General features: G+C 37.1%; 1 protein-coding gene across 1 annotated transcript in view; it reads right to left on the bottom strand.

Annotated features, from left to right (window-relative positions):
- plcl1 (phospholipase C like 1) overlaps nucleotides 1-16,472 on the bottom strand; it is a 100,388-nt gene extending 83,916 nt beyond the window's left edge. The window contains exon 1 of the mRNA XM_001921763.9: nucleotides 15,756-16,472. Coding sequence (XP_001921798.4) covers nucleotides 15,756-15,929 — 174 coding nt within the window. The 5' untranslated portion in view covers nucleotides 15,930-16,472. The remainder of the gene's footprint in view (nucleotides 1-15,755) is intronic.
- Between the last annotated feature and the right edge of the window lie 2,103 nt (nucleotides 16,473-18,575).

Genomic DNA, 18,575 nt, shown 5'->3' with positions numbered 1-18,575 from the left:
TATTTTGTTCCTTATCATCAGAGGCTCAATGGATTTACGGCACAGTGTCCTGCAATATCCTTTTAAAACAATAACAAAATAATAATATCAACAATGGCTCAGAATGAAGTGGGCTACACAAAGAGGTAGACGGATATCTGACACCAGAAGAAACGTCTCTATTTCAAGCAGGCTGGAGTTTTTGTTAAATGTTTGCTTCTTTAACGATCCTTACTGGCAAAACTGTCTGCCTCCATCATCTGTTTTTCTGCATCTCTCTACAGTTTATCTGATAAATCTCTCTCTGTCTGCAGGCCTGATCCTCTGTGCCATGTCTGTTTTGTTTTCATCCTGTTTGTCTGTTTGTCTACGTCCCCCCTGAAAAAAAAAAACTATAGGGATCAGATAAAAAAAGACAGACAGAAAATCAGAGCGAGGGATGGAGAAACGGAGGCCGAAAGAGAGAGATAAAAAGAGATAAGCCTGTGTTCTTGGCATCTGCGATTTGTAACGTGTTGAATCGTAGTTCTCATAGGAGAGTTCTTGGATGGCAGGGAGTAAGCAGAAATAGAGATAAGGCAAGCGAGACGGGAAGAAACGAAGGGAGAGACGGATAAAGCTGAAAAAGCCGATATTCCCCATTTATTACTATGGAAACTGCCCAACCTGGCTCTTTTAAGAATCAAGAGATCACAGGGTCACTGCCACTTTAAATCCTCATGCGGCCACTATGAGATGTGATGGAGAAAGTGAAAATGTGAAAGTATTAATGACAGAATGAATCTTGGCCAAAAGTCAGAAGAGAAAATCAGAAATCAGAAGAGAAAAACTGCCTGGAGACTGAAAACTGGCAATTCAAAGATTCATGCTGATTCAGAATCAGACATGTGCGAGGATTGTGGCATTATGGATAATCATATGTAATAGCAAACAAAGTTTTGTTTTGGATACAAGAACAGGGTTCGGTTTGAGGTTTTGAACTGGACGGGTCTGGAAAAAATGAGGGACCAAAAAGATCAATTTAATGAGCCTGATTACAATACACTTTCCAACACAAGCTTTTTTTTTTTTTTATGTCAACCCATATTTTATCGCTTTCATTTTATTTTTTTATCCGTTCTCCTATCTCAGACAACGGCTAGCTTTGAATGCAAACAAACAAACCAAAAAGAATAACATTCAACTTATTTAAATCAACAACTTGTTTCCTCTATCTGCTCACATAATTGCAAAATTTTAGCATAAGAGCAACTGCTATGTAGCCTTACCACAAAAATGATTTTAACTCATCCTTCATGCATATATATATATATATATGTATATGTATGTATATGTATATATATGCATGTATATATACAGTTGAAGTCAGAATTATTAGCCCCCCTTGGAATGTTTTTTTTTTCTTTTTTTAAATATTTCCCAAATGACGTTTAACGGAGCAAGAAAATTTTTACAGTATGTCTAATAATTTTTTTCCTTCTGGAGAATTATTTTTTTTTATTTGAGCCAGAATAAATTCAGTTTTTAATTTTTTAAAAACCATTTTAGGGACAAAACTATAAGCCCCTTTAAGCACATTTTTTTCGATAGTCTACAGAACAAACCATTATTATACAATAACTTGCCTAATAACCCTAACCTGCCTGATTAACCTAATTAAGCCAGCTAAGCCTTTAAATGTCACTTTAAGCTGTATAGAAGTGTCTTGAAGAATATCTAGTCAAATATTATTTACTGTCATTATGGCAAAGATAAAATGAAACCGTTATTAGAAATGAGTAATTAAAACTATTATGTTTAGAAATGTGTTTAAAAAAAAAATCACACACACACACAAACAAACAAACTCGCGCTCTCTCTCTCTCTCTCTCTCTCTCTCTCTCTCTCTCTCTCTCTCTCTCTCTCTCTCTCTCTCTCTCTCACCGGCCACTTTATTAGGTACACCTAACTAGTACTGCCTTGGACCCCCTTTCGCCTTCACAATGGCCTGAATCCTTCCTGGCATAAATTCAACAAGATATGGGAAATATTCCTCAAAGAATTTGGTCAATGTTGACATGATAGCATCACGCAGTTTCTGCAGATTTGTCGGTTGTGCATCCTTGATGCGAATCTCCTGTTCCACCACATCTCAAAGGTGCTTTATTGGGTTTATATCTGGTGACTGTGGAGGCCATTTGAGTAAACTGAACTCGTTGTCATGTTGAAGAAACCAGTCTGAGCTGATTCGCGCTTCATGACATGGTGCGTTATCCAGCTGGAACTACCCATCAGAAGATGGGTACACTGTGGTCATAAAGGAATGGACATGGTCAGCAACAATACTCAGGTAGACTGTGGCGTTGACACAATGCTCAATTGGTACTAATAGGCCCAAAGCGTGACAAGAAAATATCCCCCACACCATTAGACCAGCAGCCTTATCCATTGATACAAGGCAGAATAGATCCATGCTTTCATGTTGTTAACATCAAATTCTTCAATTCGTCAAATTGCATGCGTACCTTGGTTGTAATGAGGGGTCATTTGAATTACTGTTTTTTTTTCTATCAGCTCGAACCAGTCTGACCATTCTCCTCTGAACTCTGGCATCAACAACGCATTTATACCGACAGAACTGCCACTCACTGGATATTTACTCTTTTTCTAACCATTCTCTGTGAACTCTAGATATGGTTGTGCGTAAAAATCCCAGCCATGCCACATTAAAAGTCACTTAAATCCCCTTACTTCCCCATTCTGATGCTCGGTCGGTTTGAACTGCAGCAGATCATCTTGACCATGTCAGTTGCTGCTATGTGATTGGCTGATTATAAATTTGCATTAACAAGCAGTTGTTCAGGCGTACCTAATTCAGTGACCAGTGAGTGTACAGGTATACTGTATATAAGCAGAAAATGTGTTTACAGTAATGCACTTATGAAAAATAAACAAGGCAGGATTTAAAATAGAAATGTGCAGCTAATACTGAAAAATACAATAAAATCTTTTATGTGGGTAAAAACAAGCATGACTATTTAAAACAAAATAAATGTTAGCATCAAATTAATAAGCATTCAAATGACCGGCTGTTCTATGCTATCTTTTTCTGCAGCATGTCCTGCCCTGTACATTTTACATGCATTCCCTATACACAAAATATATGTTTGTTTGTTTTTTTTTTTCGAACTGAGGGACGAGTCTGTGGCGATTCACACAGTATGACAAAAATGCTGTCAATAGGGCTCAAAATCCATTTAACCTATTCCTTTTTATATCCTCTCCATCCCCTTTGAGTGGATGAGGAGATGATCATAAATCTAATCCTGTTACAGAATGTGTTCAGGAATCACCTCTCATAGCATGCCTCTTTCACACACACCTAAACAACTGTCAAATGACCAAAAGCTGCTATTATCTGCAGACGGAAGAATGAAGAACGAGAATTTAAAGTAGGAAATCTGTGCTTGTGCATGGACATTCTCCCTGTCTGTTCTTATTCGCAGGAAGAGGACTGATCTTGTGATGGAGTGCAGATGGGTGAAACTCTGCGGAACCCTTAAGTGTTCCTTGTAACTCTTCCAAAGTGAAATATCACATTCCCACAGACATTAACAAGAGACGCACGCCAGGCCGTGCTTAAAAGAGAGGAACAAGAACATGGGCGCATGCCGGGTAGACCTAAGCTGACACAGTTGTAACCACACCCGAGACTATGAAGGCACTTTCTGCATGGCAATGAACACTGAGGTGGATTGTGTCAGGCCCAACGGTTGCCATGGAAGCCCGACTGGATGCCAGTGATTTCCATGGCGAGTTGGAGTGAAATCATCTCAATGCAGAATCCAAGATCGCATTCTTGCTGGTCTGCCCTTATATTCTTGGACACACATTCCCACAGCTAAACTTGCTGAGAGACTGTTCAAATGCACTGCAATCGTAAATGAAGCAACAGCACACAACTTACTGTATTTGTCTTGATAATGGCATATATGCCTTGGGAAAGAAATGGGAGTCTGGGTTATCCTTTTTTTTTTGATTGCTTGAATTCCAATGTAATAGTTAAATCAGTTTTAGTAATTTAAAATCCTAAGTGATTTGTTAAAAATAATAAAAGGAACTACTTTAAGATATAGTTTTCATTAACAGTCATTTTTATTTTTTATTTTATTTCTTTTTATAACTTTTTTTTTTTTTAAATGCTCAGAGATGGGCATGGAGCTTTGCTAGCAGAAGGAGGACTGGGCGTGGCCGGCAGAGCAGGGGGGAAAAGAGGGGAGCGAACAGTTGTTGTCAGTTGGTGCACAAAATGAGACACTAACCATGACTTTATAATTTACAAAGTTAAAATGCAAAGAAATAAACATTAATTTGATGTCCTGCGACATTTTGCTATGCTATCCGTAATTTTATATAGACATAACCACAATTTGTTATATTATCATAAACATAATCTTGTTTATATTAACACCATCCCCGGGTCTGAATGCAGACATAGAGCATAGAAGTGCAGCAGGTCACTTGCCCTGTCTATTTTAACCATTAGCCCTGCCGGTAATCTGAAGGATTTGAAGCATAGGTGAACACAGCAGCGAGGATAAAGGCGATGTGTCTGAAAGGTAACAAACTCAACAAGACAGGACAAAGATAAAATCTGACATTCTCCAATTCTCGTACAACTCTCCCTACAGAAATGCTTGCTGCAAACCAACCGCTTTGCTGTATCGGCTCTTAGAGAATCATAGGGAAAAACATGCCACAAATCACCGTGGATCATGGAAAGAAACACATACGACCCTTGCCTTTTACGGACACCGTCTCACCCAGTCATTGGGTCTCACAGCTTGGCAGGTCTGCCTTGCCTTCGGAAAGCACATGCTCTCATGAATAATTAAGAAGCAGGGTCTTCTCATAGGATAAGAAAACTCAGCTTTGAATAATAATGAGAGAAACCAATGCATCACATCATCACTCCACTAGCACATTTGCGCTACTTTACTGATTTATATTCCGTCCCAAAAATTACATTAAACCCGGAAGATGACATTAGCTGACAAAAGCTCAAAATTATCCCGTTTTCCCACAATTAAAGCTGACAGGTGCTAACATTGTCTTAACTGATTCTCAACAAACACAAATCTGCTAAAGTTCTGACTTTTAGAGCATCTACTCATGCACTCTAAGAAATGAAGAGTTCAGATGCAAAAACTTCAAAGAGCCATCTGAAATGGTCTTCTAAAATTAGCATTTTTTTCAAGCTCCTGTGTGTAGGTTTAGTCAGTTTACATTTATGGCAAAGAACAGACATTTGTCATTGCCTTTAAAGTAAAATAACTGAACAAACACAGGAGCCAGAGGAAAAATTGCTCATTTTAGAAGAAATCACTTAGAGGTTATTGCATCTGCACTCTTCAAATAAAGATACAAAAACTGTCACTGTGGTTTTTGTATCTAAAAATTCCACATTGGTAACTTTTGTATCCTTCAGGTACACTTTTGTACTTTTTTAGGTAGTTTATAGTCATGTAGTAAGACCACAAACATCATTGAGTGAAGTATAAGAAACCATACTAATCGGTAAAACTTTAATTTGATAGTTCATTTGAGTATTAGTAGACTGTCTGCTTAAATTCTGTTGATACTGCTCCTTTAACAGACATTTGACGGACTATAAGAAACTTTGCAAGTACATTTACACTAACTCTAATTCCAATGTAACAGTCTAATGAGAATTAGTTGCAATGTAACTTAAACTCAACAATCGGATCATTAAAATAAAGTGTGACCCACTATTTATTTACACAGACAAGCAGAACATGCGGACTACATATTTTAGTCTCTTGTCATTTAAAATTCAAACACACTAGTACATAATGAACATTACTGATTAGATGTACAGTGCTATTTTTTATTCATTCAATTTTGTATACAGAAGGAGAATGCCCTCTAAAAGCAGGTAATAGCGGCACCTTTTTTGACACTCACTGTAACAAGTGAGTGTAACAGATAACAACAAGGTGGAGGCGCGTGCACACAAAAATTGAAAAAAAACAACAAAAAAAAAAACATCCTACTTCGTCAAAACTCTTATGCTTCAGTGACCACAAACACTGAACATTTGATGAGCATGTCGTCCAGCATTCCGAGAACATTCGTCTCCAGGGTCTCATTCAGTCTTCTCAGACTCTTGCTTGTGCCCTGAGTGTGCCAGGCCTGAGGAGGACTGGCAAACCTCAATGACAAGCTGCAGGATGGAATAACAGAGTAAATTTTGCCCTGACAGAGTGAGAACGCCATCCAAGATGTGCGTGCACAACAATCTAAGAAACCTGAACAGATACTTATCCTTTTTGAGTCATCTCATCCCTCATTTGTTTACCATGCATCATGGAAGACAGGGTGTTTGTGAGCATGTGTTGCTCCATTAACCCCAAACATCTAACACTAGACCAAATATCCCCCTTACAACCAAAGATCATTTCTCTCTGGGCTGCGGTCTACCAGGAAAACAGCTCTAATTCGGCTGCTTTCAGTTCAGTGGCCACATGCCGAGCACAACCCTGAAGTAAAAAGAGCTTTAGTGACAAATTTAACCAACCACCCACTTCCACACCCCTCCCTCTCATTCAGCGCGTTCATATTTTCATGCTATCATACGATCTGTTGTACTATACTTCCTGTCTACGCCTATGTATGCATGGCTTTTTAGGCTTTCCTCAGCTTTTCCATCCTTTTTTTGAATATTGTCATCAATTTAAGAAAACGTAGTATGCATAATACATATAAATATACAAATAAAATATAATCCGGATAGCAGATGTACTTCTGATGTAGGTGATAATAAGAAAAGGCGTGTACCAGACAAACCCAGTATCATCTGGGGGGTGGGTTGGGTGTTACTAAACAGGAAGCTACAAGCAGACAGTTGCTTCAGTGATCACACTCCTTCACCTCACAACCTCTCTCTCTCTCTCTCTCTCTCTCTACTTCTGTATCTCCTCCTGACATTTTCGCATTCCAGCTGTCTCCACACACATGGGGGATGATAACCATGAAATTATCAAATGCCAACACAAAAATCAAGGGCAGCTAAGTTTGGGCAATGTTTTCAAAAGTCTTCAGCTTTTGGCACTGTGTCCAATCCTGCTCCTGAAGGGAGCCAGCTGTCCAACAAAATAAAAATACCAACAAAGTCTATTCAAATAAATTGGGGTTGCATACAGGCAAAAGCTGGTGATCATTTGGTGTGGTTAATGTACAACATCAAAAAGGTGCAAATAGGAAAACATGTGGCATATTCTGGACATAAGTAAGCATCTTTATGTCCTATTTCCTCCACAGGGTATAGACCTAAAAGTGGGAACTGTGCAAAACGCACTTGCATGACATGATGAAGCTGTTTGGAATGCACTTGCTGTGTTACTGGAACCTAACCATGATAACGCATGGCAGTAACAACAGGAATATTTTATTATAGCTGTGTCTTACCATTGATATGTATATGTACTCATGCATGATAATAAATAGCATATGAGCAGCATATTTTCTAACCTTCAAAAAACATTTAAACTTTATTTAAAATGCAAAATGGAATTGTGTAATATACATGAACATTACAAATTAATCTTGTTATATCAAGCACACAGCATAAATAACTATAAAAAAAATCATGAGGGCTGGATTACGTGACCATTGATGAAAAACTTGCTTCCTTAAGTGACAGCACATGAATCTTTCACTAACAAATTTATTAAAAGGTCCTTCATGAAGATATTCAAATGGCATCCCAATACTAAATGAGCACTTAAAATGTGCAAAAACAATGTTTAGAAATTGCCCGCGTTTGTGGGTTTTAAATAATATTGCACATTAGGACTGCTGGTTAAATCAAAATTAATCCCAATTTAACAAAAGCTGCAATTCTCATCCACATTTTTGTAAGGAAAGCATGGCTGATTACTAAGGAAATGAGATACGGAAAATCAAACAGAGCAGAGGAAATAACTGATTTTATTGACTTAATGTGGCTGATAAACATAGTTACAGAATTGTCTCTGAATAATTTACCTAAAGTGCAGCAGGTGATCTGCCTAAATGCTATTTGTTAGCATAATATCTTTGAAACAACCCCTCCCTTGCCACCCAAAGCCATGCCTCCTAAAATCGTGAACGCGCATATTAAAGATGACAAACACCCACTGGATCGGGGGTTTTCAAACTTTTAGGATTTTAGACTTCTCAGGATTTTTAAAAGTTGATTCAGCTTCTTTTTTACTGTTGATTCTCCCTTATGTGCACGTAAACATGCAGATCTGCGTGAACGGCTGAGCAGTTGTAAAAATCTACATTTGTTGACAGAAAGTTTGGGCTACTTATTAAAATTTGGGAATTATCAGCCCAACGATATTAAATTGGATGAACATTTTTTTGTTTTATGCCTTACCCAGAATATAAAAATACATATACATACATTTAGATCACTTACTTTAAACATTACTACGTTAAATCATTCCTTTCAATTTCAGGATTTTGCATATTAAATCGTCCATAATATTTGGCGTAGCTTGTTCACAAAGGATTTTTAAAATGTTAATGAGAAAATCTTCATGATGCATGCGCAAGAGTTACATCTAGGAAACGGAGTCAAATTCGTCTAAATAAACCAAGATAATGGGCTGTAAAAATGTCAAAATTTGCATCCTCTCACAAACGCATGTTTATACTACCCCATTGACACATACATTCATAAAACGCCTTTAGTGGGTGCTGAACTCATCTAATTTTCCACAGAGATTTGGACCATAAACCACCGTCTATTATATAGACACATATATACAAACACACTAGGCCTCATGACCACAACTGAGGCCCCCAGAGGCTTAGATGTGCACTTGTGTCAGACAGGACGGATAACGGCATTCAGAGGATTGTGGCACCAGTAGCTGAGTGACACTAGAGGACAGAGGGCACAGTTTGCCTTCAGGACACCAACAAACACAAACACACAGACCCACTTAACCACAAAGTCAGTTAGCCAGTGTCATAGCAGCTACATTGTCATTGCTCTTGACCAGCAGCCAGTTATGCTTTGGTTTCTAAACAACTGTTGTCTAGAAAAGTGCGTACCACACTGCAGAACAAAGTTTAGTGTGATCAAAAAGATCAAGAAGCATGTCATGTCCCCAATGATATACCTCCTAAATTGTGGGCCTGTTTCTTGATTGTGATAAAGAACAGGTACTGAATTTTTTTGGCCAGAAAATGTATACTTTTATTATAGTTAACTATTGTGGTACCATCAGTTAAAATGTGTTGAGCCAGGCAACAACTCTTTTACCACTGGAAAAACTGACTTTTGATTTGCATCAGAGATCTGTCTGGGTGCATATTATCTACTTTCCGGAACTTTCATAAGGATGCTTCATGACTAACCTTTGACTGTCTTATCTCTGTTTATAATCTTTTATTTCTGTTTTTGCTTTTTAGAATGTACAACAAAAACTTCTCTACATGCTGTTAAGAGATTTCAGTATCACAGTTGCTTATTTGAAAGACATTTATATTAAAATATTTATATATTTAAAGGAGAGAGGCAAAAAGCATGTCATATTTCCAAAATAATAAATACAAATGAACAATGGATCACTGAAACGGCTCTGAAAGCTAAGTCCCTATTCAATAAAAGGGCCATGATATTACAACAAATTTAATAATCAAATCATTTTGACTAAGGTATGTCTTTAAAAACTGAAAGAGTACCACTGACGATACAAATTAACTTTGGCATCTGAATTAACATAAACAACACTGATCACACATTTACCATATCTACACCAACTGGAACTGCATCTTTTTTTAAAAGAAGATGAGTGGCAAATCAGGATTTTACCATTTCTAGATTCAAAAAGCTTTCGGGTTAAAAAAGGTTCCTTACAAACATATTTTTTGTTGCTTGTTAGCAGACCACTGTAATCCATACATGTGGGTTCACACTCGAGCTGTGCTCTTATCATGGGAAAGAGGAAACAAAACCTTTGTTGTGGCACATTTATAAACGCAACACAGACAACCCAAACAATTCTTCGACTTGTTTGAATTACGGTTGGTAACACAACATGGCGTCTCTCTGAACACTGTAACAGGTAAAAGAGGTCTTCGAAGCTATATCATGCATAAGTTGCATCTCATTCACAATAGAGTGCGATGATTGGTTAAAACAAACACTGCGTCCGAAACCGCATACTTCCATACTATACAGTACGCTAAAATCAGTATGCGAGACGAGTAGTATGTCCAAATTCATAGAATTCGAAAATCAGTAGGCGAGAAGTACCCGGATGACTTACTACTTCCGGCGAGATTCTGAAGTGCGCAGCCCATGCACGCTGCGCTATCCCATAATGCCCCGTGAAAGAATTCATGAATGGAAGGGAGGCGACACAACTGACGAAGGTAGGTCACGTGACCATGATAAAATGGCGGATGTAGTACGTCCGAATTCCATTCATACTTTTTACATTCATACTGTTTAGAACGTACTTTTTTAACGGCCGAGTAGTTCATTTAAATTCAAATGCAGTACCTACAGTGTAGTAGGCGGTTTCAGACGCAGCCAAAGTCTTTCTCAAGAATTATTAAACAGATGTGCTGAAGTCAATGCCGCCACTTTGTACAGGCCAGAAGAGACAGCCAATCTCTATGCTGGAAATTACACAATGATCTCATCGCCTTGAAGTTGCTTTAAAATATCTTTTTGAATTGGAAGAACAAATTTGCACTAAACAAGTGTTTAAACTAGTGTTTCGTGACCCTTTAAATTACACAGAAAGAATGACTAATATATTCTTCAAAACATCTCCTTTTGTGTTTCACAAAAGAAACTGGTCATATGAACTTGTAATAGCATGAGGTAAAGTGATGACAAAATGTTGATTTTTGAATGAACTCATTGTGTTTATATAGGAGTAAAAAGTGAGGCAGAGATTGCCAGAAAATGGCAAAGCAGGAAGAAAAGGGAACAAGGGGGAATCTTGAATTACAACAAATAAGGTGAAATGTGAGGTAGAGATTTTGTGGAAGACTGTAATGGATACACAGTACTAAGCTGTGGTCAGACAGCACTGATTAAATGGAAAGTGCTCATAAAGCTGAGAAAACAAGCAAGGTGCTCCCCAGGGCTCTGTACTCTGGCTTCCCCAAGTTTGTTTTTCTGCTCAGTCAAATCTCAGTAAAGACCCACTGTCAAATTTGTACAATGGTGTTATTTCTCCTCATGAAAATGACATTAAAACACACAGGTTCAAAGTAAATCAGTTAATGTCCATTTTTTTTAACAGTTCTTTTACTTGTAATAAAATCTACAGTATACTACTACATAATCTAAACGTGTACTCTTTACTTTTCATGAAAATAATCTTACTGACAATATCATTTAGACCTTTAGGATACAAATTATTTTAGAAGACCTAAATTTTTTATTTTTTATTGTAATGAGATAATCCAATCTAATACATAACAGGTTACTTTATAAAATATATAAATTGTGCATCTAGAAAAGCTACACTCTAGAAGGAAACATGGAAAATGTATTGATTAATTTTTAGAGATAATATTTAGTTTTGCACAAAAAAGGAAATAAAATTTCAGCCGTTTATGTATGTTTTTGATTAGATATTTTCATCTCACTTCCATTTTCCACACATGATAAATTTTACACAGGATTCAAGATGATTTTATTCAACAATAAGAATGCAATTACCTTCAAAAATACCAAGTCAACAAGTGGCAATTATCTATTATCTGCTTCCTGAGCACCACAATAACATACTGTCAAACAATCGCAAACCCTTGACCATGCAGCACTCCAAAAACATATACATCAAATCAATCTGGGAAACTCAGATCATCCCCTCAGCAAGGACAGTCAGAATACAAATCAATTAGTTTCTACTGTCTCTGGCAAAAATAAGACAGGGTTGCACATGGGTAGCTGTAGGTTCAACCCAATTTGTGATTACACTAATGTGCGCATTTGTGCATGTGCTGCTGCACAGAGGAAGATCTCTAGATATCAGGCAAGCCACAAGGTCTCAAGTGTGTATGAAATAGATGTAAGCAACAAGTTCTGCATCCATTTAAAAACAATGATTGCTCTGGACATTGTCTTGGAGGGTTGTGCACTTGGCTGAGGACAGGGAACATTACTCACACTCTGGATCTGAAACAAACAGAACCAAGAACCAGGGCTGGGATGAGTCACATGAACGCTGCCCCCTCTCTTCGCTCTGTCGACAGTGCCCGTCACTGACATCATCAACTTCTTTGCAATCTGTCAATTAGCCTGTGCTACTTTCTGCTCACTGAACTAGACAGCACTGTTAGTGTTGAACTTGGTTATGAGCTGCACCCAAATACAGATTACAATCTTGTGAAGAAATGCAGAACCAGCTTCTGTGGAGGCCCCTATTGTAACAAATCTGAAATCTAATACCTGAACTACAAAAATACGCATATGAAAATGGTCTCAAAAGTTGCATTCATGACAATCTAATGTGTAATATTTTGTCACAGCACCAACAGGTGTGTTTTTTTCTATATTAATATTACATAAGCAGGAGACCCCTCACAGTCACTGACCCCATCGGCTTGCACTGTAATCCTTCTACCTACTAAAGCTGAAGATAATTGGCTGACCTTCATCGCAAAGCACTGATGTAGAGTCATTACTCTGTAAAGCTTGATAAATGATTATCCAAAGCATTCGTAAACCCAAGAGCCTACAGTCATTTTGTATTTTAAACACATCTGGGTATCAACCTGAAATCTTGGTATGTCCTTTTCTTCAGGAATTCTTTAAAGAAAGTCATTACATGGAAAATATGAGTGTAGGCATCCCATTTTATTTAGCTCTTTGTAATAATTGTCTATGCTTCATTCATGCAAAATGAATTTTTCAGGTCATGATGGCCTTGTGGTTTATACTGTAACACCCATTCCAGCCTTTGGACCTTTTTGTATCATTGTATTTGGTGATAAAGGTGACAAAAAAAAATGCTTATTTCTAGGAAAAGCAAACTAAAAGTCCATGGTGTCACTTAATGACTAGTGTTATGTCAAAAGTGTAAATGAAAACCCATCACTTTAAACCCAACATGGATGACACACTATTAAAATCTTTGAAGGTCATCAAACAAATATGGCAATATAAAATTTTCTTCGGGTTAAAATCCTTTTTTTTTCACCAGTGAAAATATGTCAATTCAGCAGGTTTATCCATTTCTCTCAAATATTAACTTCAAGTTTTTGAACCTTTAAGGTTCATTTTTCCTTTGTACCTTCTGGAAGCTATGTTATTGGTGGCTCAAAGTTGTCCGTTTTTTTAATAATGAACTGTTTGGTCCATCATACATTTTAAAAATGCTAACATGAGAATGTTAGGGTGATTATGTCCACATCAATGCTTCTGAAGTAGGTTGAAAAGTTTGCCTTGATGAAAAGTTGATCAAAATGGCTCACATGTCTGTTTTAGGTTGCAGAGAGCAGGGGGACAAATCCATACTTCAAGAGATGAAAATTTGCTGATAATAGTTTTTTCTTATTTTATTTTCTTCACTAGAACATTAAGGAAGATTTTAGCAACAACAATAATCCTAAGTGATTTATAAACTTCATACTTTGAAAGTCAAAAAGTCCAATGCAATCTCACTGTAATTCATAACTTTCTAATTTAGTGGTTGATTTGTTTGACTTTGTATGACCTCCTTTTTGCATGACCCCATTGCGATGGGGTCATGCTAAAAATATACTAAAACATACTAAATATACTAATAATATACTAAATATACTAAAAGTCGTATATTTTTGTTTGAATTAATATGAATAGGGACGGGCAAAAATACCTTGAAATGTATTTTAAAATAAAATACCTCCATTTTATTGCATCAAAATAAAATACAAAATACAGCATTTTACAGCAAAATAAAACTCTACTGTACATGAGGAGGTATTCATAAAATGTAACTTATGATTCTTTTTGATTTTAGTATAGCTTTTGAACTAATTTCAATCAGAAAGTCCTGTCTTGAAGAGGATTTCTTTAATCACTGTAAAAAAACATCTAATGCAGATAATGAGTTGGAATATAGTACTATATCTCTATCTAAATTAGGTTTTTTTTTCTGGGGGGGGGGGGGGGGGTGCAAATGAAATCTGTAAAAATGTTAAATCATGATTTCTAAAATGTACTGAAATTTCCAGTTTTAATTTCCATTAATCATGTTTTATAAAACACATTATTTTTTGACCAGACTGGAGTATAATTAAATATTTTTGTCTCATTGTGATTAACTATGTCAAAGTTTGTAATTAAGAAATATAAAGAGCACCTGCACATCAGCTACTGGCATTTGAAACTGCCAATGAAGTTTTGTAGGTATTACCACTGAAGGTTTTATGTTGTTTTTCTTATTGCCCCGTCTTATTTTGACTTGCCCATCCCTGAATATGAATGAATCGGTGCTTTTTTTGACAGAACATACTGTAAAATAGTTGTTTCCATGCAGGTTTGAGCTGAAAAATCATAAACAGTCTAAACAAAATTAGTGACTCCTGAAGATCTGTTCTCTCATGAAGCAAAATGATTGGTCTGTGCAAGAATCTGATCATTATATTAATACCTTCATCTCTGCAAACAGTCTTGATCTAATTCAAGGCAGTCTGGAGATTAAGCCTCTCATCACATGATTACATATGCATAAGCCAAAGGCACTTGAGCTGGAAAAGAAAGAAGTGTTGAATTGTTTGACAAAATGGTACTTCTGTTTATCCTTGATGTTGAATGTAATAGTTGTAAAACAGCATCAGCTTATGCTTGAGCCTGCGACCATGCAGTTGTAATTATGCTGTATGTCAGGAAACTGGTGCTCCAGACTGTCATAAACATGCTCAGGAAGACCTTCTGCTGAGGTTGTCGGTTAAATATAATAATGAAGTAATGCTCAGTTTCTTATACAGACCTATCAATTTATTTTCATCGAGGCTTAATGTATCATCAGGAGCCACGGGAATTTATTTTGCTTTGCCAGTTTATATACTTTTAACTCTTAATTGTACTTCATGTAATTACCAAAGACTATTGTTAAAAATCTGTTTTAATGCTCTACTGAAGATTAAAAAAGGTCACCTATACTGCTTTGATGGCCTGATGTTTCACTTTTCGTTAACTAAGCTTAAAAAGCTAATAATACAATTAACTATAGTTAGCACTGCAAAATAAATAGCATAATTTTAATAATCTAAAAGGACATCATATACTGTATATTTACTCAATCTCTACTTTGCCACAAATTACTTTGTATTTACTTACATCTGGCCAGATGTCAGTGACTGTGGACAGATTGAATTGCATTCTCTCATTCTCAACATTTATTAAATGACTGTTTATTTGTACGAAAGGCAGTTTTTGTGCAGCGTTATGTTGCCACTTAATGCAATAAATGGCTCCTTAAACAAAACCAGCTGTGAACCACTGGGCTACACCACCCTGATGCATCAGTAATTTAGGCTGGTAAGTAAAAGGTTGTCACAGGTTTACTATTACATCCTTGATCAAGTCACAGAGCCCCAGGCAACTCCTGAACCTGTCATAACCTGTATGAACTCCAAGGACACAGGCTGTTGTTTACAAGATTCTCACTCTCTTCCACAACAGACATTCGTGATTTAGTTTCATTTAAACTGACCGAGTATCATTCACACCCCCAAACTCTTGACAACTCTTGGCGTGTTTCTGCTACTACCTTAATGATGCTGCTCCTCCTCGGTGCCGCTTTCACCGACTCCAGAAGCGCCGCCTCGTCGCGCTCCACCAGCGGCACGGCGACTCCACTCCGCCGGCCTGATCGAAGCGCTCTCGGTGGGATGAAGTCCGGAGCTCCATCCCCGCACACCCCGTCCTCGTAAGACTCCGACATCTTCAGGATCAGTTGGTTAGGAAATCAATATAACTTACTCTTATATGCACTTATTTCAACCCAAGAACATCCACATCCAACTCTTGCGTCTTTGGGAAGCTCCGGTAGTCCAAATTCTAACTTAAATGCGCAGACTGTATGGCAGGTTGAGAATGGACCTCGTTCCTTGAGCCCATCCTAAAGCAACTTTTGCCAGTCAAACAGCTCGAAGAAGAAATCGTACGTATAATAACTGGCTCATGAATCATTCTCTTGCGCAAGAGGACACTTGCATCACCGCGCAACAAGTTAAAAAGCACCGCCGCTTCTTAACTTCACTCACTGATCCAAACAAACTGAACGTAACACGTGCAAAAATGCACATTTGTTCAATGATGAGCGGGAGAACGGAGGGATTGCGGGTCACAAAATATTATCGGGCATCAAAACAACCCCAGACGTGCGCGTTCTGTGTCAGCATGATGGAAAAGAAACGCCGGAGTATTTGGTTGTGGATGTTGTTCGCCTCACCTTCACCGTGTATTTGTTTGGTTAGTGAAGAATGAGGAACGCTACTGACACTGGCACAACCTCATAGGTCCGCTAACCCCGCCCCTCGCGTCCGTAAGCTCGTGACTGACAGGCGCCGCGACCAATCGGACGCTCTCGAATTTCCATAAAACCCAATCGCTCATCTTTCAAAGAGGAGGAGCTTTGCGTACGAGCCTCAGGAATGCAACTCTTTTGGGTTTACCAGATGTTTGGGAGCAGGGAAGTTTGGGGTATCACTTTTCCGAAGTAGCCTGTTTGGGGACTATTAAAAGGGATAGTTAGATAACGCTGAAATTGTAAACATAAACCTAGAAAATTAATAACAATGCTTTAATATTCAATCATAATAACGTGTCAATGGTACTAAAATATCACAACTGAGCAGATACATGACTAATAACATAACATATGCAAACATAAAATATAAAATAGGATCAAAGTTTTTAAAAATTCTCTATTATTCATGAATACAGAGAAACAAAACAAACATTTCCTTAAAAATACATATCCACAATAACAATTTCTCCAGTATGAATAAGCAGTTCACTCCAAAAATGACTTTTGTTGCTTGTTATTGTTAAACTACTCATTTTTATATGAGTTAAAACAACACAATTATTTAGTGTTTTTAGGGTGGGACAACTTAATTGTCTTATGTTCAATCCACTTACATTTGTAAAAACTATTAAGTTAACTTTATCGATTTGTGCTGGGACAACATGAAGGAGTTGTGTGTAACTCAGCATTTTTAAAGTGTACGTAATATAAAAATGTATAAAATACTAGAAGTATCCAAAGTCTAAAGTTAAAGTGAGAATTTGTTTTAGTCATTGCTAGTCCCTGACAAAATGGTTCCAGCAAGTATAAGTCTCCTTTATTAGATATGGCCTGTTTACAGAAGACAGAGAGCAGGATCACAGTGAGACGAGGCCTCTAACACTTACATGATGAATGTGATCCTAAATGATACCTCGATGTGTCTTCTGCATGAGTGTAAAAGTCACACAGAAATGCAGAGTCAAAGAACATTGAGGAAAGCTTGTGACGAGCCAAATAATGTCCCAGGAGAATGAAGGCTCGCTTGAGATGCAAGCCTTCTGTGAAAAGTCGAGTAAACCCGAGGGTCATTAGCATAAAGGTAAAACCTCTGACACTATCATGCAGATTTTCCCCTGGCGTTATGTTGCCACGGTTAAACTAAACCCCGTCTATGAGAACAGTCATTAAGAAGAACTTAAATATACACTTTAAGACTGATTAGTGTTTTAAAGTAATACTTTGCTTTGCCACACCTTAAATGTTGAGCACAAAGGGTTATTAAATGGAAACTTGTGACAACACTGTAAAAGAGGAGGCCAGTTTTAGTCCACCCGTTCAGTCAAAAGTAGACAGTTGGTGTAAGATTTTGAACATGCCTGTTCAAGTTAACAGTTTATAGGGCAAAATAGTTTGAAAAACCAAAGCAAGTCTTCATCCAACTCCACAATATTCATGATTTTTATTGTTAATTACCTCACATAAAATGTGGAAGTGTTTACTTAATTCCACTGTAAAAAAAAAAAAAAATCCAGGGTTCCACACAATTTTTTTATGTTGTCCAAACACAAATCAATTAAGTTAACTTAATTGTTAGATACACTGTAAAAAGTGATGAGTAAACCAATTGCCTTAAAAGCAACAAGTTGACTTGTTAGAGTTGAGTTGAGTTGTTAGATACACTGTAAAAAATAATGTAGTAAACCAATTGTAATGTGATACTATTAAGTTGACTTCATTTTTATAATTATGCTAATTGTACTTACTTTTTTAAGTCAACTAATCCTTTTTTACTGTGTCAGGCTATTTTAGTCTGGTTTTTAAACAATTACTGTAATTATCACAATATTACATATTTGGTGGTTCATTAAGTCTATAAAATCTACAATTAGCCTGTATTGAATTTACTGGAGTCTGGAAGAGCAGATTTATTGTATGTCAATTTACTAGATACAGAAAAGCTAGGGGGGGGGGGGTAACCATTGCAAGTTGCAATGGGTTTGTAAAGTCAACGTGTTGCTTTTAAGGCGATTGGTTTACTCGCTTTAAGTAACTAATCACTTTTTACAGTGTATGATA

This window comes from Danio rerio, chromosome 9 (assembly GCF_049306965.1).
Source record: "Danio rerio strain Tuebingen ecotype United States chromosome 9, GRCz12tu, whole genome shotgun sequence".
Taxonomy (NCBI): domain Eukaryota; kingdom Metazoa; phylum Chordata; class Actinopteri; order Cypriniformes; family Danionidae; genus Danio; species Danio rerio.
This window is presented reverse-complemented; position numbering and strand designations above follow the sequence as displayed.